Source organism: Mchenga conophoros, linkage group LG16 (assembly GCF_057382185.1).
Source record: "Mchenga conophoros isolate Kocher_MC1m ecotype Shallow Benthic linkage group LG16, M_conophoros_male_GT1.1, whole genome shotgun sequence".
In the NCBI taxonomy this organism is placed as follows: Eukaryota; Metazoa; Chordata; class Actinopteri; order Cichliformes; family Cichlidae; genus Mchenga; species Mchenga conophoros.
In genome coordinates this window covers 21,218,210-21,239,846 of record NC_140541.1, presented here as the reverse complement: position 1 = coordinate 21,239,846, position 21,637 = coordinate 21,218,210, and the positions used below count along the sequence as shown (strand labels likewise).

General features: G+C 41.5%; 1 protein-coding gene across 1 annotated transcript in view; it reads left to right on the top strand.

The window, feature by feature from the left end:
* Positions 1–18,783, top strand: part of anos1 (anosmin 1) — a 40,900-nt gene extending 22,117 nt beyond the window's left edge. Inside the window, exons 5-14 of the mRNA XM_085249383.1 lie at positions 5,022–5,206; positions 5,519–5,648; positions 7,678–7,883; positions 9,253–9,397; positions 11,235–11,381; positions 13,802–13,890; positions 15,005–15,176; positions 15,449–15,669; positions 16,299–16,440; positions 17,571–18,783. Of these exons, the coding sequence (XP_085105509.1) occupies positions 5,022–5,206; positions 5,519–5,648; positions 7,678–7,883; positions 9,253–9,397; positions 11,235–11,381; positions 13,802–13,890; positions 15,005–15,176; positions 15,449–15,669; positions 16,299–16,440; positions 17,571–17,629 (1,496 nt within the window). The 3' untranslated portion in view covers positions 17,630–18,783. The remainder of the gene's footprint in view (positions 1–5,021; positions 5,207–5,518; positions 5,649–7,677; positions 7,884–9,252; positions 9,398–11,234; positions 11,382–13,801; positions 13,891–15,004; positions 15,177–15,448; positions 15,670–16,298; positions 16,441–17,570) is intronic.
* Positions 18,784–21,637: the final 2,854 nt, after the last annotated feature.

Here is a 21,637-nt window from a genome sequence, read left to right as displayed (position 1 = left end):
TATATTTTTGGTAACTAATACAGGTGACAAATGCACTGCGTTTCCTGTGACGGCTTCACGTTTAAAGCCTGCTGTGTTTTCCCATGCTTCAAATGTGAAGCACCACTGGTGGGAGAGTAAAGTGTAATCAAAGACGCTGTTATCGTTCAGACAAAACCAAATCAGTCAAGCCTGATTAAATGTAGAGCATCGCTGGAATAACTAGACCTCCCACCAACAATCAAAGCGACTGCATCAGAGAAATCATTCCTGAATGTAAATAAACTGACAGCCTAATGCTGACAAATGTTGTCCACAGATATAAACAAGGTTTGTCAGAAATGGCAGTCTTAAGGATCGTAACTTCCACATTCCTAAATTGCCGCATTAATAGCAGTTTATAATAAGTCAGAACATAAGTATTAAAAGGTTACATACTGTGTATTGTAAACAACTCTGTCTGTGATTTCCTTATATATCAGCACCTTTATTTGCTTGTTTCAGGCTTGCAATTAACTGCGGTTCTGACTACACACATTAAACTCTAGACATCCAAGTCCCCAATTTAGTTTCCTTTTAAGTGGTATTTTGTATCAGCTTGTTCCAGCTGCTCGTTGAAGCCATGTCATGCTCACATTGAATTAAACATCGCACCTAAGACTTAATGTTTTTCTGTTCCATTTCAACTGATTAATTCTTTTCCAGATGTCTTGTGTACATTTTTATAAATATCTCTGTAAAATCCAGTGAATTTGAAAGCTGTTTGATTGCGCAGCATTGGTTTAATTAGTTGCCGGCAGAACATTTGAGATCAATGAACAGAGAGAGGGAAACGTTTAGATAAAATGCTCAGTTAAAATGCTCTGTGACAAATGAGAAAGCTCTAAAAATAGTTATTTAATAAACATCGTTCTTTATTTAATACTTAATTATTGACAGGGTAATAGTCAGCAAGGTTGACAGACCTTAAGGGACAGTGTCTAAACATCAGGTTGTAAGCACAGATTAGCTAACTGTCAGTCACTTGGCACACAGTACTATGGAAATGCTCGAGCTATCCCTCATTTCTTTCTATTTTGCTACAAAAATGTGAAATAAATGCAACGATTTCTTGAAACTTGCAAACTTGAATGGAATTAGAATATATTAGGCAAAAGCAAATTTTGTTTAATTCTAACAAGGTTGAAGGTGCATATATGAAAAAATTCAAATTTGGATTCAAAACTCCATAAAACCTGTAGCAACAGGTTTTATGGAGTTTCCAGCTCAGTTCTTGTATAATCTGGCATACCTCAGCCTCTTCTCCCTGTTTCTCTTCCTTAAGAATGGCTTCTTGACATCTCTCAGGTCCCGATTTTTAAAAAGTTTCAGATATTATTCACCTGCTTTAGATAGCGTTTGTTATTATCATTATTATTATTAATCGATTTTTTTAGGCCTATTTGCACCTCCATGTGTCCTGTTTGTTTCAAGGACACACTCCACACCATGATGGGAGAATCACCTTTTTGTGTCTGTCAAATTGTGATTTTTGTAGATTCGACTAAAGAAGGAAAAAAAGTGTTTTTGTGACAGTCTGCTAGTAACAAAGACACAACACTAGTTCTTCCCTTGAGTTAGGGGCCTTTTTAAATAATGGAATCATTCATAGCCACAAACAAACTGTAAATATGGAATGGAGAAAAACTTTGCAAGAAGTATTGCAAGAAAGTCTCCTTGGAAGCAAAATATAAAGAAATGAGAAGTGGCTCAAAACTTTTGCACAGTGCCGTCTTTATTTATTTAATTATTTATAAGAATTGCTGAGTATGGCTTATAAGAAGGACTAGATTACATAACACGGTTCGTCAGCCTAATCTTGCATACGCTGCTTTTCGACTTTTCCTGTTCGTTATGTGGAGTCTCGTATCTGGTACCGGTTCAATGCAGCCGTCGTGTTTTTTAATATGATTAACTGCTTCAGGTTGCATAATTTTCATAAATACCGTTGAACCAATTAATCCCTGCCTGTTAAACATTATTGTAAATCTCAGTGACGCAAACACAGATAATCTTGCAGGGTTTTTGACAATTGCAGTAAGAATCTGAAAATCTTTATTTCATCTCTTTGCATTGTGCTTCACCCACACATCCCTCATGCCATTTCAGCTGTAAATGGGAATGGATATTCAGCATTGAATTTGCAGGATAAGCTTGAGGGTTTCATAGACACAGATGTACCCAAGAATCTTTGCTCCAGTAAAATGGTTTAATAGTGCTGCCCAAGGCGACTTGATGTACCGCGGGTGCTGAGTCGTTATGTGAGAGAACCCAGGGCCCTTGAACTCAGAAGATTGGAGCTGGAACTGCATTATATACGCTGTCAGCACACAATTGCTGGCACCCTGAGGCCATAACAAAGTTCAGGAGATGAAGCGGTGGTAGGAGAGTCTAAATTAAGCTGAACCGCTCCACTGATAGACCGTAGTGCATGCTTTGAATCACACTTTAAGCATGGTTTACTGTGTAGCACACTTACTATTGCATGGCAGGAGCATGTGATATGTCAGTTTGAGCTTGTGCACACAGTAGAACATGGAAGCATTTATATTTGATTTGATCTTGAGGGACGTCATGGTGGATGTCATGCACTAAAAGGTGTACAGCACCCTAATCTGGGAAAGATGAAAGCTGGCGTGACCTTGAGAATTTCTGTACACTGACCGAGTCAATGAAAACCATTCACGGCACGGCGAGACCTTCATATCGAGCAGCCTTCCCGCTGATTTAGCCCAAACACTGAGCTCATGATGGGTCGCCTTCAGCGCTGCATTTACACTGAATTACACCAAGTATTCTGGTGAAAGTCTGGATGGAATTCCTGTCCCGGTCCTCAGTGTTAAAGGTCTAATTAGATGCTCATGCCTTCAAGAGTGTAATTGTTTCTGTGTGTGTGCAAGTGTGCATGCAGTCTTCACCATGATGAGCCTTGATGCTGGAAGCCATTAGCAAACATAAGCGGGGAGAAATGGAGCGTTTCCCCCCACTGAGATCACTCTCAGATGTGTGTGTTTGTGTGTGTGTTTGTGTTCAGGCTAGGGTCCCCAGTTAATGTCAAAGTCCCTGAGATAGACACCCCCCCCCCCCCACCCCAAAAAAAAAAGAAAAAGAAAAGAAAAAACTTAAGTCTTGAAGACACTGAACCCCCTGAGTTTTTGATGTTTAACAAACTTTCTTCTTCTTCTTCCATTTTTTATTTTTTTGCACCAATAAGTTCCACATCATCCACTGCTCTCCAGCGTTGCCTTAGTTTTATTTGTGGAGAAGTTCCTCATATAAAATATGCAGTGCGTATAGAAATAGAAATAACTAGCTTATTAGACAGTCTCTCCTTTTATACTTCTTTCATTTTCATATTGTTCTCTCTAGTTTTTCTCATTCCTGGGAAGAATTGGCTCGACATGCGACACAAGCCTGCACGTTTTGCATGTTTTCTATTTCTGAGACGAAAAAAAAGAAGAGAGAGAGAATGTCAGAATTTAATTAAATGTAGCCATAGTCACGCTGTCACAACAAGTCAGTCAGTCCACAAGCCCCCCTCGCATTACTGTAAATCATTGTGCTACACGGAGTATTTACACTGTTTTCCTCACCCCCTGTAATTAGAGCAGTCATTATGACAGTATGTGCGTGAGTATTGAGAATTATATTCCTGGAGTGTAATTGTTGGCATGATTAAGACATGAATGAACGCTGTACCCTTGATCGTGCTTCAGCAACAGTTGCATCATGATTTGGAGTAAGTGTGTGGCAAGGAGAAGAAAAAGAATGAAGCGTGATTTTTCTATTTATTTATTTATTTTTTTGGACCAAACCTGTCTCGAAGGTTATCTCACGGAAAAGCATTAATTGTCCTCCTACGTATTGTCAAAGAGACGTGTGTGCGTCTTTGTATTTTCGTGTGTAGCTTTGCGAGCACTTGTGTGACTTTGTGGGAAGATGAGCGAAGACAGAAGGGGAAGAGGAATGCTGCGGTTACCTCGGTGTTGATTATTGCGCAGGAAATATGACACGTTTGTTCGCGCACGCTCTGCTGTGGAGCTGTGAAACCACAGCACAATGACCCCCAGCTGTTAGTATGAAGAAAGCTGTTATCAATGGGACAAAACAAAGTACTGAGTCCTTATGCATATGACTCAAGGGGTCCTCCTTCCATGATTCTTGCGCATCCGTCACTTTTTCATGCTCTGCAAGGGGGCTGAATAGACATATAAGCTTATCAGATGCTCTGAATGCAAATTGCACTCTTATGTTGTTTACCGACATATTAGCCTTGAGCGTGGAGTGATGCCGATCATAAATGCGAAGCAGCAGTAAGCCGTTCGGCAGCGACAGAGGTCCAACATAATGTTCTGAAGTGCTAGGTGATTTATGGAGAACTGTTGGACGTGTTGGGTCTTCTCCTGTAGTTCCAAACTTGCTTTTCCAATCTCCATCTCATTATCACCGTGCCCGACGCTCAATCAACAACTCACTACGTGTCCAGTGCAATAAATTTACTTGAGAGAGTCAGTCTGACTTGGCAGAATGTTTGGCCGGTCCCGCACTTAATAAATCTCTAATTTATTGCACATGGCCGCACTGACTTTGACTGAAAGGCTGAATGTGAAGTTCAGTGATGCAAATTAACGCTGCATGCATGTGCGCGGATGCTTGTACTGGATTATTTTGCGTCTGCGAGCGAGAGAAAGAGAGCATACCTAAATGCAAACTGCGTGTATCATCACTAAGAAACGCAGCTACTAAAACACAGGAAATCTCCCAATCTGCCACAGTAGAAAGATGACGTTGTTGACCCGCAGCATGTATTTAATCTTTTGCGATGAGATCATGTCTCATTTTGAAATCTGTATCTGTCCAATTCAGAGTCATTCATATTTCCAACCTACATTAGTCAGGAGAGGAAAACAAGACATATCACGTATAACTTCTCCAACAATGTTCCACACAAGTGGTGATATTAATCCTTGTCAGTGTTTCAACATCCTTTCTTGTACTTTTAGGAGTCCCTCTGAAGCCGAGGAAAGAGCTGGTGTTCTTGGAGCACCCGTCCGGTCAGCTGGAGATCCGCTGGTCCTCCAAGTTCAACATATCCGTGGAGCCTGTGCTGTATGTGGTGCAACGCCGCTGGAACTACGGTATTCATCCCAGTGAGGATGATGCCACGGAGTGGCAGACAGTCGCACAGGTAGAAACCGATACACCACACAGATAAAATACTGGAGAATCCCATAAATGCATGAAGTCTGTCGTGCGAGGACTCCTTCTCGTCACATTTGTATCCGAATGAATTTACAGTTTCACGTGTCCCAGCATGCCACAGCTGCGAAACTGCTGCTCTGCACTGCAGCATGCGGTTGCACGTTCCTCACGGTGTCTTTGATAGTTTGGCAATGAGAAACACAGATGAATGATGTGGCAGCACACTCACATGGGGCTGTGACCCTGTGTAAACCCTGACCCCTGTGGTTTGCTCCCCCCACCCCCATCTGTCCCTCAGACTGCAGAGGAACGCATCCAACTGGCTGACATCAGAGCTAGCAGATGGTACCAGTTCAGAGTTGCAGCCGTCAATGTCCACGGGACCCGCGGCTTTACTGCACCCAGCAAACACTTCCGCTCCTCCAGAGGTCTGTGTGTTTATCTGCATATCCAAGTGTCTGTGTGTGTGTGGCCTTGCCTTGTGTGTCGGTTCCTTCCCTCTATTTGTTATGTTTGAGACCTTGGAACAGGTGAAGCCTCGGGGAAGTGTTTTAAGCAGGTCTATTTGGTAAATATTCCCTCTGAATGTCAGCTTACAAGCCTTCTGTATTACCGACTGAGACATTTTCGGTTTCGTGTATTGTGTGTCCTAAACACTTCAGTTCCCGCAGCTCCATTAGGCAACAGCAAATTGATTATGACTGAAACACGACTGGTTAAGCCAAACACACATTTATTAAATTTGAATTATAGCTTTAGACTGTTTAAATATGTTTATTTAAAACTAAATTTGGGATTTAAAACCGCTGAATTCTTTCATATACTGCGTTAAACCTGAATTGTAAATAAATGTCTCCCGTCCAAAGTTTCCACACGTTTACCCAGCGAGCTAAACGAAATTCACGCTGATGCCAAGTGGAATTTGAGTAATGAGGAGTGCTTGGGTGCACAGAGCATTCATTTTCTGTATTGCAATGAGATCTTTACTTACATCTTCAAAGCAGGGCTTTCCCCTTTTTACAGTCATATAAAATGTAATAAGTCTGAATTAGTCAGGATGCAGCAGGTTTCAAATGAATGCAAGTGTTGTCTTGCTTCCAGACAAAGTGATGTAACCCAGCCACATTTCAGATCTTTGCCACAGATTAGTGAACTCTGATGGCATCCCGTGTTACTACTGGGACATTTTAAATAGCCGTGTTGTATTGCAGATGGCATTTGTTAAAGTCACGGACAGTTGTTTTGTGGTTCTTCAGGGATTACAGGATTGTGAGTGTAACACTGTGTCTACAGTGCATCTGATTTATATCAGATATTGTTTGTTGGCAAGGCAGCAGGTTTTACGGTTATGCCTTCATTGGCCTTGAGCTAAGTGTCTTTAGATGTATATCGTGAAACATATACAAGGCATAAACTGTTCTCTACTGGAGTGCTCGCCATGTTCTGCCAAATCCTAGAAATGGTACAAAGTACAAAACGTATTAGTGTGTTTCCTGGTGTGTTGACCTGTCCTGTCAATCCTTTGTCATGCCGTAGCTCCCCGAGGCATTTTGAAAGGCTTTCAGACCAGGTGGGATTCTGCTGCAGGAATGGAAGCTGACCTCCAATCAGGCCAATCACTGCGAGAATGTTGATAGATTGATGAGAGCTGCCACGGCTTTGATGAAGTCCCGACCATTCTGTCATGCCGCTGTTATTTATATAGTTCGGTCATATCATCTGAATGCAATTTCACACTACTATACTTTGTTAGGGCAATTTGTAAAAGCTGACTGCTTATTTATATTTCATGGCCAGCATCAGCTGGTTTGGAGAACCGATGTGTCCGATTGTGTTTTTTAGAGTGGATTAAATGTGTTTCAGGTGGGAGAGGGCAGGAGAGAGGAAAGCCAACTGGGTTGTGGCATGAATCATTTTCTCATTACAGAAAGACCGTTCCCCTTCTGGTCTGTCATCTGGCATGTAGCCCTGCCTGTCCTCCTGCACCAGGCTGACATCGGCCGACAGCAGTAGGCTGGGTCGCTGCACATACGGATAGGTTCAGATCCAGCTTTACGCTGGACACATGCATATTAGTAGGAGTACTGGCATTCTAAGTGTGGACCGTGCAGCCAGAGTGAGCAGCATGTGTTTGTTAACCCTTGACCTGTACTCTCAGTCCTGCCGAACGCTGTCATAGAAATGACACAACACCTGTCATAACACCTCACGACAGATTGTTAATAGGGGACTAATTACTTTGCACAGTGCCATGCGTGTTCCCCTCCTCAGCTGTGGAGGTGAAAGGTATCTTGGGTTGTAATACTTTTTACCTGAAAAGTGCCTTGGACCAAGATTTGCCATATCCAAGAACTAGAGGTCCAGTTTGTTTCCATCTCTAAGTGTTAACAGATGTATTTAGAATCAACACCAACTCACAGTTTTGTTTCTGTGTCTGCGTTGTTGCTATGTCTTCAGATCCATCTGCCCCTCCCAGCCCGAGCAGTCTGTGTGTCACCAACGTGACTCTGGGCGAGGAAGGCCTGGTGACAGTTCGTCTCAACTGGACATTGCCAGAGGAGCCCGATATCCCCATACATCACTACAAAGTGTTCTGGAGCTGGACCGTGCCCACCAAGTCCATGGTGCCATCCAAGAAGAAAAGGAGAAAGACCACCAATGGGGTAATCTCCTCACTCTGTCTGAGTGATGTGTTCTTTTTCTTTCTTTCCTTTATCCGGTCTCTAAGACTACGAGGGCTCTTCCAAGATTATTTCAGCATCTTTTCTCCCAGTTTCGGTACAACTCTGTAAATATGCTTGGGCCCGCAGTGGGGGAAAAGATAAACATGGAATCGGAATGATATTTATTTATATGTGTAGGGAAGATCACTTATCCTCAGAGTGATACAATAAGTTCTTGATTGTTTTAATTCCTTACGCTGATGAAAGAACCCTTAAACACAGATTTAAGATTTGAGAGAAAGCACATTTAGTGTGATGGATAGCCTTGTTTAAAGCAATAAATCACAATTTCAAGGTGTGTGTATGTGCTTCTTATATCGATGTTTGTACATTTCATTTTCTGCTGCTCATTATTTGATTGTGTAATGTAGTTATTTTAAAAATCTGTTTTCTTACACGTTTTAGCTGTTAAATCCAGCTGCATTCAAAATTCTTAACTTATTACTTTCTTTTCAATCATTGCAAAGTATATTTAAGACATTCTTTAATAATGACATGAATAGCATATTTAGAACGAATTGTGCTGATCCTCTTTATTAATGCCTTTGTTATTCTTTGGAGCAGTTTATTTTGCATGCTAGAACATTTTGCTCTCAGCTGTTTGTAGCAGCCAGAAACAAGAGTTTCTTTGGCATCTTTTTAAGCGTAGACATTACACATAAATCACATGACCAAGATCACTGGCTGCTCTCAAAAATGGAGTACTTGTTTGAGCTTTTACACAATATATCCATTAGCATCTGACCTGATATGGTATAGATGTGGCTCAGGAGGATGTCATTAAGAGACTCGGCCAAAAGCTCGGATAGTCCAGACCTGCCTTCATAGAGTCTTCTCCTGAATTAATTTTTGAAATGCATACCAGATGTGCCACAAAGGAGATAGAGGTGGTAGACACCGGACACCTATTGACACATGTACTACTGGTTTCCACTTTGGCACCTCAGGGCTTTGAAAGCAGCCTGCTGGCAGAGGAATGTCAAAACACCCACAGTCAATAACAAGAACTCATCAAGTTCATGCTGATGGAGGAATGCTAGAAGCCAAACACAGTGAAGAAGCCCTGGGAGGCTCTGATAACATGGCTCTGTCTTAAGGCCCTAAAGGCTATCTCCTCACCACCATCCCCTTTTTCAGCTCCACATGTGTTCTTAATAAGTAGGGCTTTCCCACAGGCCTGTGTTGTCTGGCATTGAGCTGGGCTGGAGCTGTGGCTGGTACAGTGACTTTAAATATAAGCTCATGTGACAGTGTGGTTACATACAAATGGCAAAAGCCAAGTGGGTTTTTTTTTTTGTTGTTTTTACAGGCTCAAAACTGGGTAGATCTGGAGGGACTGGAACAAAACAGCAGTTACACTGTGGAGCTGCAGGCTGTCACATACTGGGGGCAGGTGCGTCTGAAGAGCTCCAAGGCCTCCCTTCACTTCAGTACCAGTCAGAATAATGACTCAGGTAAACATTATTATCCTATTCTTTACCCTTGCTAGACGCGTGGCTTCGGGAATGACAGACAGAATGTCAGTCGGTTGATGAAATTCTGAACAGACATAAGTCACATCGTGAAAATCCAAATAACTGATTCTGCCTTGATTCTCGTGACTCTGTGAGCCTGATTAATTTTGGTGCCTGAATCCCTGTCAAATGTTATCAAGCATTTAATCTGCACCCAACTGATTTTTAAATGCTAAACAGCACATTATTTTTGCACATTTTAGCGCGTAAAGGGGCGTTAACATTTAACTCAAACTACCAGTGTGCCTGAGTGTAGCCCCGCAGATCTGCTAGCATGGTTGGCATAAATCATGAATTCATTTAAAGCACGTTTATGAGATGGTCCTAAAGGAAGAGCAGCTAACAGAGAAAAATGGCTAAATTAAAAACCTGCTGTATATATTAAAAAAAAAAAATTGTAACAGATTCACAATTATAGAATTGAAACAACAGAATTCTGCTAATGCACATTTTTCCAAGATTGCACCCAAAAACTACAACCCATGATAGAAGTATAGTTATCAATATGGAAATTTGCACGTGTGCATAAGAAGCAGTTGGTGTGGTGGTAGATATCAGATGGCTCATATGATGCATGAAATCAAATGTGTAGTAATTGGCTTGTGGTGCATGGCATCATAATTGCTTGCATAAAAAATTTTTTCCCCATAACTTTTGTAATAAATTTACACTGAAAAGAAAAAAGAATCTTACATTATTTGGGGGTCAGCACAGACAGTGAGCACTGTTGCTTCTCAGCAAGAAATTCCTGGGTTTGAATCCACCATCTGGATGGGGACCTTTCTGTGGGGAGTTTGTATGCTCTACCCATTTTTGTCTGGGTTTTCTCCCACAGTCCAGAGACATGTAATTAGTGGGGTTGGGTTAACTGGTGATTCTTAGTTGCCCATAGGTATGAAGGTGAGCTTGAATGGTTTTCTGTCTCTAAGCTGGCGACCTGTCCAGAGTGTACCCTGCCTCTCACCTTATGCTAGTTGGGATAAACTTAAGCCTCCCTGCAACCCTGAATTGGATAAGCAGAAGAGGATGGATGGATGGAAGGGTGGAAGGATATTATTCTGATGCCTTCTGTTGAAAACAATGAAAACTGGAAAAACAAAACATGAAAGTTGCATTTTTGGAATTAAACTCCTGAGAGTCCAATATTAACCAGAAGTTACAGAACTGGAACTTTTATTTTAATCATAATCTTTATGTTTAGCCAAAGCTCCTTTGAAACTGACACAACTGAGGTTAGGCACTCACTGTTGATGCACAAACAGGGCCACCGCTACCTGAAATCAAAAGAAACTTGGATGAAGCTGCAGCTGTCTAATTGCTGAGCCATATGGGATTTGAGAAAACCATTTTAGCTGAATCCAGTTTTCTTTTTTGTTTGTTTGCTTTTCATGATAGCTGAATTTTCCTAATTTGAGGTAAACAATCATCATGAGATTTGCAACGAAAAAAAGCTGGAAAAGCTAAGATACACTGACAGCACATCTGCAATCATTTGGAGTTCTTGAACTCTTGGGAAGCGTAGGCCAAGCCTCAAAGGTGTGTGTGTGTGTGTGTGTGTGTGTGTGTGTGTGTGTGTGTGTGTGTGTGTGTGTGTGTGTGTGTGTGTGTGTGTGTGTGTTACAGCAAGTTACAGCACATTTGTGCATGAAGAACATGTTGTTCACTGGCGTAATCTTACAAATAAATAATAGTGTTTCTGTTACCATGCTGGACTGTTTTCTGCAACATAGTCACTTTCATGTCTTAGCTAAGAAACATTTCTCATTTCTCATCCCAGCAAAATCTGTGCTCAAGTCAAAGAAGGAGGAGATATCCCCTCTTGGTTCGACCCTGGCCAAACGCCCTTCTGGCCCTCTAGAAGTAGGCACGCCCTTTTACCAGGACGGCCAGCTGCAGGTCCGTGTCTACTGGAAGAAGAGAGGAGGTGAGCTCCCTACTGTAGTGATTTATGGCTTCGTTAGAATCTAATTAGCACCCCATCATGCCCATCAATCACTATGACTCATGTGTACCATAATAAAATGTTATGACTGATTCCCACTTACTCAAACAATCGAAATTTGCTTCTTTTTTTTATGAATGTGGTATCAGATGGTGTAAATGAAACAATCTGTCTTTGTGAGAGCTGTGTAATGTGAGTGCTGGGCAAAAACCGCACACGGACGGGTAAAGCAGAGCCACCGTTTAGTAAAGAACAATAAACACACAGAGTCAGAGCTGTGCAATGGGATTTATTGACAGCTGTATTTAATAGATTCTTGCCTTCGCATTAGCGTTGAAGCGGTCGATTTTCTTTTTACGAGACTTGATGTCATAGAAAGCGGGCTTGGTGGTGGATTGAAGCACTGTAACGGGTTAAAAAAAACCTATAGGAATGGCTGTCTCTGCGGCATTCACTCCCAAAAACTTTCTGTTAATACCAGAATGAAAATATGGAAACCTTGAAAGCGATGCTCTCAGGGTAACCTGTCAAGTCCCATTCACTGGTCTATGTTATGTTACTAATATATGTCATCGCCCAAGCCAAACTCCACATCTTGGAGTCAAGAATGCAAACCCTGGCTGAAGGAGAGGCCTGGTGAGACACCAACTGCTGAATCAGAATGAGGGGGGGAGGTTATGGAGTTGGCCCAGAGCTGTTAGCAAGGTTGGCCTGGTCTCAGAGAGCTGAGTGATGCTGACGGGATCAAGCATGCCTGGGGAATCACGGTGTTGCAGAGCAGAGCTAATCCCAGTCCAGCTTCTCTTTCTGTGTCTTGTTTCGTGGGTCCCCGTCCGCAGCGTGTGCATCACTGCCACTCATTAGTCTGAGTGATGACCCTGGCTTGGACTCTGACAACGTGCGCTCCACTACCGTAAACACACAGACATACGGATGGCCTCAGGAGGGCTGAAGAGTCTCTGGACATCTGGCTTGTGTGACAGAGAAAGCGACAGGTTAACTGAACCATGATTAAACTCTCATTCATTGTCTCTGTGATTCAAAACAGCCTAGCCTCTGGGTTGTGTCCAGCAGACGAAAGAGAACCATGTTGTACACGAGCTCAGATAATATATCTGTCTGCCTAACACCCAGACAATAGACGGCAGATCAGCTGTGGCGGGACTTCAGAGGCTGGCTTCCAGTCATGATTTATCGAACGCTGCTGCGGTTCCGTTCTCTACCTGATTTCCATGTCCTATTTCTTGTTTTACATACCACTGCCCTCCTTCAGTCAGACCGGGCTAGGCATATCTTGTTTATGTTCTTTCCCCGATTTCCCGGTTCCCTGTAATTCCTCTCTTCTGCTTCCAAAGAGCTCTGGGGCTTTAAGTGCCAGATCTGTGTCTAAGCCTTCAAAGGACCCCTTTTATCTGCAAACTACAACCCAGGCCCCTACTGAGGGGTGAACATAGCACAACTCAATTATTAATCAGAGATGTATTTCATATATTCAAGGGACACAGCTGAATGAATAATAAATCCAGTAACATAAGATGAGGTAGATAAATATTGCTGACGAGGTTGTGCGGGGCTACTGTACAGTAATGAAGTGAATGCTGTTTCGCAGAAGCAGGATTTGGACCACGATGAGCTTTTCAGCAGACAAAAGGGCAGATTTAGGAAGCTGAAAAGTTGTAATTGATAATTGCAAAGACAACAAATGGAGTTCACTCTTTTTCATGTTAGGAAAGAGATACCAATAGTATCTGATCCCAAACAAGGAAATCAGTGATTTCAGCCTGTCAGATTTGCTTCTGATGTCAGATAAATGTTTGATGGCTGCAATGCAATCCTAAGTACAGTTGCTTAAATACTAATTTTTAATCCACTGGAATATGTCATATCCACCACTGGGAGTAAATCGAGTGTTTCTCAAGCATGTGGCAAAAAGTTCAAGAACTGAAAAAACATCAAAATCAGCCATGGTTGCATCTGAGCTACAGCCACTTAGTTACTCATGCTCTTACTGTGCTTGTGTGGGTTTCCTTTGGGTACCCTGGCTTCCTCTCACAGTTTAAAGACGTGCATGTTAGGTAATTGGTGATTTTTAAATTGGCCGTGGTTATGAGGTAGATGAAGTGCTCAAAGTGGGCAGAATGACACACCGGATGAATATCTGCTTAAATGTGGCTTATGCTCTGAAGCACTTTGAGTGGTCATTAAGCCAGAAAAGTGCTAAATAAATGGCAGTCCATACGTGCTGTAATAATACACCCATAGTTTTTTGTAATGTTTTTTTTAATGCACAACTTCCCTTTCTTTTATATACACATCATAATTAAATTATATTAAAAAAAAATAACTGACTACTGAGTAATTTCTCTGTTACATTCTCTATTCTCCTCCTTTCTTTGTTTCAGACTCCTCTGTGAGTCGCTACCATGTCCAGTGGATGCCAGAGTACTGTAGCCACAACGAGACCCAAGGACCACAGAAGTCCGTCACGCAGGTCAGTCCCCAGAAGCTGTTACGCACCACTTCCAGCTGGGGGTCCTTTCTCGTAGGGCAGCGCATTAGAGAAGTGGCGTGGTCAGAAGCTTTGTGCTAAGCAAAGCATGTGCCTAAGCCTTTGTCTGATGCTCAGGAAGAATAGCTCCACTAAGGAAAACAACTGCGCCGAGTGAATCAGGAGCCCTGTTGTGTTAGATTTGCACCAGGCAAACCAGTGGCTGTTGTTTTGAATATTATGAGTCAGTCGTGTGGTCACGCATGCGGTGTGTTGGCCAGTAACTTTTATTTACTTAAACAATGTTTCCCAGAATTCAGCAGCCCCAGCCGTGCGGCTGTGTGGGGCTTTGTTTTAGGATGCAGTGTTGTCTGTGTTGGAGAGCTTGACACAGAGAGGGTTAACTGTTTGTGCTCAGGCTGATACGTGATGGCAGAGGCCTGGTAATCAACGCATTCTTTAGAAACCAGCACCGTGGTTGCTAGGAAATACATTTCCATTTTCTATAGATCACCAGGAAGGGTTGCAGCCTTGTGCTTTTATGTGAGCACAGTGCCTCATTCACTTTTAATCAAAGCTGTTACATATCAGTGAGAATATATATTATATATATACACACACCCTTTCCCTAAGGGCTGTCTATTAATGGAGGCCCTGTTCTATTACTGAAAGTCTAAATCCACTACTCACCGGGGGTTTTTGTTTCACAGAGAGCTGAGAAAAGCTTTTCTCATTCAGATCAATAGATGATTAAACTTAGAAATTAGTGTCAGTGTTACATGGCTCCAAAGAGCCCATTAACGTGGATTTACAGGCATCTCAAATTAGGCATGAATTCGCTTTGATCGCTGCTTCTTGTTGAGGTTCTTGTGTTTATGCTGTGCCACATTTGGAAGCTATGAAAAAATCATTTCTATTACAGTTTGAATAGGAGAATAGTAGCCTAACCCCTACCATGTGAGAGTTCAAAGTAGTCCTCCAGTACGGTACGTGTTCCTGGGGCCTGAGTGGGAACGTGATCTGCGCTGTGTATTTAATTATCTCCCAAGCTCCATGGGACCTGACCTGGGTGACATGTCAAAGTCATCAGAACTGAGTAATGTGTTTCTTTGCACAGGAGAACTACATCAACCTCCCAGGCCTGCTGTTCTCCTGCAAGTACAAAGTCACTGTTCACATGCTGAAGTCCAAGAGGCGCTCGAAGGACGAGAGCACCACTTTCCTCACCCCATCCTGCGCTACCATCCGGAGCAAGACTCACAAACACATCCCCTGCCCAGGAGAGGGAGGTGAGTAGTCTGCTGTTTGGGGGATTTTAAAACCGACCGCATTAGTGGAGACAATACAAAAACATTTGTTAGAATATCATTATTATTATCATGATGATGAGAAAAATCTCTATAGACTTAAAATATAGGTTTAACACGTTCAGGATAAATAGTTTCTCACATAACCTTTCTTACAAAACCAGAGTAGCTGTATTTCTTTGTTAATTTGTCAGTCTTCACGGATGTTTCCCAAAAATGTTTCTATAATAATGACACCAACTTTGTCCTAACAGCTTCAGGGCTTCCGAAAGTTCTTGCTAAACCTGAGAACCTGACGGCTTCCTTCACGACCAATGAGGGAAACATCACCGGCAATTTCCACTGGCGCGTCTCTAGGTTGGCTCCCCATCAGCGAATCACGGGCTTCCAGGTCACCTGGGCTGAAATCACAACTGAAAGCCGGCAAAACAGCCTGCCCAACAGCATCATCTCCCAGTCCCAGATCCTGCCACCAGTAAGTCTGTTTTTACTGAAGCAGAATTGGAGTTTAGCTAAAGTTTTGAATGTTAATATGGTTTTTATGAAACCACAGGAGATCGTGTTGTGACAAGACTATTAGTGTGTGCAACAGGAAAAGAAATGTATCTGTCAGATGTGACCGTGATTTGAGGATAACGCTGTTGTGGCTTCTTTGCATGAATCGTTTGATAAGCGGTAGTATGTAGACAGACACGGGGATAGATCTGGGGAAGTTTTTTGTCCTGCTGGAAGTTCTCCTCCTCTGCGCATTCATCTCCCTTCACGTCTGCCTCTTTCATCCTCCGTGAAAGCTCTGAAAAAGCTGCTCTTTGACATAATCTGTTCCATCAACAACACGTTCCGCCTATCTGCACCTCCCAGCCTCTAGAGCTTGTCTATAAATAAAACCACCCACCGCACACTTTATCAACCTGGCAGTGAAAAGAGATACAGACAGCCTTATGAAAACAAAGTCTTTGTTTTTGTCTGTGACTTGTGCAAAGACGGCTACACTCCCCTCTTTTGCGGCCCATTCACATTAAAGTCCTGTCAGAATCAAAGGTGTGTTCTGTTGCATTTCATCTGATTGCATGTCGTCTCCTGCTCCCCTCCTTCGTTTTGCAGGATCATAACTTGCTTGTAGTGTCCAACCTGCGGCCGTCCACCTACTACAGACTGGAGGTGCAGGTTATAACAACTGGAGGAGAAGGTCCTGCCACGGTTAAGACCTTTCAGACCCCGAGCATACTGCCTGTCATACAACATCGTAAGTAGCAAGTCACTGTCAGCTTCCATAATTTATGAGCTGCACCTCAATTTGCTCAGTTGAAATGATAATGCCAGCGATTCAACATTTGAAATTCATATTGAGACTCTTTTGTTTGGTGTCTGTTACTGTTCAGTCCTAATAGCATACTGTAGATCTTCTATTTGTAGCTGCTTAAACCATGGCGCTAAACAGTTATGTTTTGTCTTTGCAGTAAATATATGACTATATATGGTATTAATGCCTAATATAATGTGAAGTAATGAATCTACCTATTTTCCTCTGCTGATTGTGTAAATCAGCATGTTTTTGCTGTTACTGAAAGTAAAATGTAAATGTTAAGGTGTTGTGTCAACAGTGGCGTTGTCATAGCTACATGAAAAGCAATGTAGGTGTAATATACACATATACACATCTCATTATTAGGGCTGTTACAATATCAGGTTTTCCCATCATAAATGCTATGGCCACAAGAGTTTAAGATAATAGTATTATTGAAAAGTCACATTAATCTTCAACTTTTATTTTTTATTGTAGGAATGCCACTATATCAGAAATGTAGTAGTCAGTACCAATATAAGTAAAACTACATGATTCTCAATAATCGGCTTCAATATCAGAACAAAATTATCAATCAGTCAAATCAATTATATAAAAAAGAGCATTTACCGAAAAAAAAGCAAACAAATAAAAAGAAAATTAAGTAAACAACACAATGTTAAACTGTACATATAGGGACGTGCCAGCACAAATCCCTATCTTTCTTAGGGCATGTGCAAGATCAGCCTTTTATGCGCCTTCAATAAACCACCAAGCAGCCAGCAGAGTTACAACCGTCAAAGTAATTCAGAGAGGCACCAAGCCTCAGTGCTCATCTAGGAAAATCAAGGTGGCTAAAGGCTGACCTGCCTAAACATAAAAAAAATTTGAAACTATAGGTGATTAGCAACTGTAATATTACTGAACAGTAATTACATTACATATGTTGCAATAGGGGAAGCTGTAGTTAAACACCAGGTTTCATATAAGTGGCAAAAAGAAGCGCATTGCTACTCCCTGAAAAACCAATTCAAAGTGATTCAATCTGAAGTCGTATCTGACAGTTCTTTGAATCTGTGTGTTTTTTGAAGGACCAAGGCTGCGGCAGCACCACTCTCATCACCAGAAGCCGTCGGTAGAGAGACACTGAGTTTGAAGTCGAGGCAAACCCAGTAGGAAGAAGTACCAGTGGCTCTCTGCTCCTGTCTGTCAAAGAAGGAATGTGTGGAACCAAACAGAAACGCAGCGCACCAGACCATGAACTGACCCCCCCTTCTTGTGAAATATGGGTCTATCTCCTCCAGGCTCCACAACACGTCAGCTATTCCTTCATAACCCCTCTCTCTTGACTTCCAAGTAACCGGAAGGGGTTTATCTATAGAGTGAAATTTATATTTTGAGGTCTCATATTCCGCGTTGGTTAGTACACAGCTCCCCAACTTATCCCATAAGGAGTTCATGTAATAAGTAAAACTAGATCCAGGAACCCCAGAATTGGTGATGAAGCAGTCATTGTAGACAACAATGACTGATTTAGATTTGGCTATTACACGGTTGAAATAAACAAAATAATTTGGGAACATGTTTGAAGATGATGGAATATTCGATAGGAAATGCAATAAATGTAAAACAATTAATGAAGAAAGAAAAGTAGAAATTAAAGTATTTATTTTGTGTTATCAGTTAAAGAGGCTCTTTGGCACACAGTCAGTACTGATGGTCAATGTAACTAAAGTCATCGTTGTCTAACCCAGAATATTTCGCGTAGTACGTTGCATGTAGTACATTTGATTTTAGAACTGTAAATGATTTACTTGCTTCAAATTGAAAGCTTGTAATGGTTTTGCATGACAGCCGTTAGCATTCTGTTGGCATGAAATGTCTGTGTTACCTCTTTTCAATATGTTAGCAATATTTCATTAACAGATTAACAAAGAATTATATTGGAAGTAATATGTAATGTTTATCAATGAAATTATAACTTGTGTGGAAATGATGAATTGTACATGTTCTTGGCTGTAGAAATATTTGTCGTGACAGTCAGTGAATGTCTATATTTATTTATGTGTGTATTACAAAGTTTGGTTTGGATGTGTGTGAATGTGTATGTTTTGTGTGTTTTAGCCTCATTTTTTTTTCTTTTCTTTTTTCTTTTTTTTTTTGGGAACTGGCAAAAAAAAGAAAAATCTTGTAAAGACATTTTGTAAAAATGGAAATGTAAATACGGTCTTATGTTACATGTTATTTTTCCATGGTAGAAACTGTACAAACTGCTAAGTAATAAAATAATCCTTAACCTGTGCCCTCTTTGCTGTTTGCTTTAATTGAAGCTGCTAAGAGAAGTAAATAGACCTGCTTCCCCTTCCAATACTCGAGTATTTGGCAATTACTGTTGCTTATTTTGGCTGTAAACTCCATCGTGGCAGGCTCTGTGTACAACATATTCACTGATCGGTCCAGGAGCCTGAGACACGTGCTCTCTAAGTCTAAATAAACAGGTCATCTAGCTCAGCAGCTCAGCCTGAGTGAATTTGCCATTGCCGAGGTTGGTCAACATAATACGCTGCTTCTCTGAGCTCTTGTGTGTTTGAAAAGCGTTAAACGCCTCTTCTGCTCAGCAGCCTTTCCACCATCATAAAATGAGAAGTGGGAATGTTTACAAGAAATGAAAGCGTGCGACACAGTTGAGCCTAATGTACTGTACACGCATGGAGGGTGTGATTTCTGTGCGTGTGAAAACCTCATGCTGAGTTATTTGTGTATGTTGGATGAAAGCCTTGTGAATGAATTTTCGATAATCCTAAATGCTAAACGGTGTTTAATAGTTAAAGTGTGTAGAAGTACTTTAAGTTTTTAAAAAAATGCATTTTATCATATCTTTCCAGGCCTGGAGGCATGCATTGTATTCTACTCAAATTAGTCTCAGTGATTTCTCACTTTTTAAACTTACAATGAACCATTATTGCATTAAGTGCATCTTCACTAGATGGTGGTTCGGTCTCCTTAATGTCCTTTTCACAGAGACTCAAAACATTCAAACCACAGGATTTGTTTGACATGTAAAATGTGATGGTTTGGAAAAGAGCAACTTCTTATCAGTTATGTTGTTCCCATTATAAAAATCAGAGACTAAAAAAAACCAACCCCCAGAAATGTGTACAAAAAATTAAATGCAGGCTAATTGGACTCTGTATCATGTTCTGTTATTATATTTCTGAAACTCATACAATCTGTTGGAGGGGCAGAGACAGGGTGCATGCTAGACAGTTACAGAGCTAACAGAAAGAGACAGACAGACATTTACAGCTACAGCCAATCCAGAAACACCAATCAACCTAAACGATGTGTGTCTTTGAGAGGAAACTGGAATACCTGCTTAGCACCTCAGAAAGGCTCAACCCTGGATTCAAACCCAGGATCTTCTCCCTTTGAGGTGACAGTACTCGACAATTCAAAGCATTTTAAACACAATTTTCTATTAATATATAAATAGTCCTTTAAGGAAGTATGTGCCCTGTTCTTTAGGACTCTCTCCTTGAAAAAACAATAAAAAAGTGCCTTATTTTAAAAAACGTATTGCGGCTTCATTCATCTTTTATATATACTCAGTGTCGACTGGTAAAACACAACCTTATGAGTTGTGCACGCCTTCAGGCTGCACGTTTGAATGTGATAAATGGACAGTTAGTGTCTTCTTTCAAGGCTGCTACTGGCAGCTTAGATTCCCAAATTTGCTGTTGCAATTAATCAGTGTGATTAATTGTTATCGCAAACGCGAGCTTATTAATGCAAATGTGGCTATTATACACTGGAGAGCTTGTGTCTGTATAAAGGGGTTGCGGTGTTTGCATATTTGTGTTTGCTTGTGCTTGTTTTTCTAAGTGTGGGTTTGTAAAGGGATGATGCCGTCCAGATGTTCAAATCTCTGGATGGAAGTCGATTCTCATCATCATTTTCCACAGCAAACAGCAATTTATTCCGAGCCCTTGTGTTCACACGTTCGGCCTCTTCAGTCAGTCAGTGCTTCACCGCTCACTTCTCAGGGATGTTGTTTATGTACAGTTCTATTATGTCGAAGGAGATTAGTTTCTTGGTCTGTGCACACTAATCCCTCTCTCTTTTCTAGGAGCCGGGCCAGTGTTTAGCGAAGGCTCCTTTCTGTGCGAGCCAGCCCAGCCTCTCTCTCTTTCAGCCTGTCACAGTCTCTCTCTACACACACAAAATACCATGGCCTTCAAGTGTGAAAACCTCAAAACAATAGGGCCTCCAGCCTCCTTTGAGGCATGTTGCAAGATGTCCAAGTCTCAGAGGACATAAAAGAAATGGGGAAAAAAATGCAACAACTAAATAATAGGCCGGTCGTTAGTACCAAAGCTTTGTCTCTGATGGTAAAAGGCCAACGAGGGCTCATACACTTTGCATGACATTGCATCTTTATTGTAAAAATCAGGCAGGGAACATTTGGGAAATATTGCTTTCAAATGTAAACGCGCAATTATATTTATTTGCCTCTGTGGATAATCCCACGGAGTTAAATATTTGCCCATCTTCTGGTTGACATTAGGGACTTTTTTTTAAATAGGATTGAGAATATCACAGTGAGTCCTTTCAGACGAGCACAAAGATAGGCTGTTTCTCCCACACATTTCCTCTGACCTCTCGGCACCCGTTCTGCAGATTAACATTGCAATGAGCCATGCATCGCTATTTATCGATCTAAGCAGCTTTTATGGGTCATTCCACGATACTTGACAGAGCGACTGTAACACTACTCCCTAAAGGATGGATGGAATTTAGTTTTAGATGATAGGTACAATCCTAGCGTGACTTTGAAGTATGAGGCAAAAAAAATAAAATTGATGGACTTCACTTTCCCTTTTGAGATCACACCGATCGTAACCTGAACAATTTGAAAGCTCCAAATTTCGCTCTCATGCGAGTTTCGGGTCAGTGAGATCATCGAGCAGAGACAAGCGCTCCCTCCAGATTACTTCCACCTGGACTTTTGTGCTGCTACTCCATCAATATGATGAGATGGAATATATTGTCTGTGAGACTGATGAAAAATAACCAGAGTGTTTTCCCCCTCTATTAGGAAAAGCAATGTTGCTTTAATGCTGTGGTATGGTGAGAAATCTGACCTTGCCCTGGGCAGTGG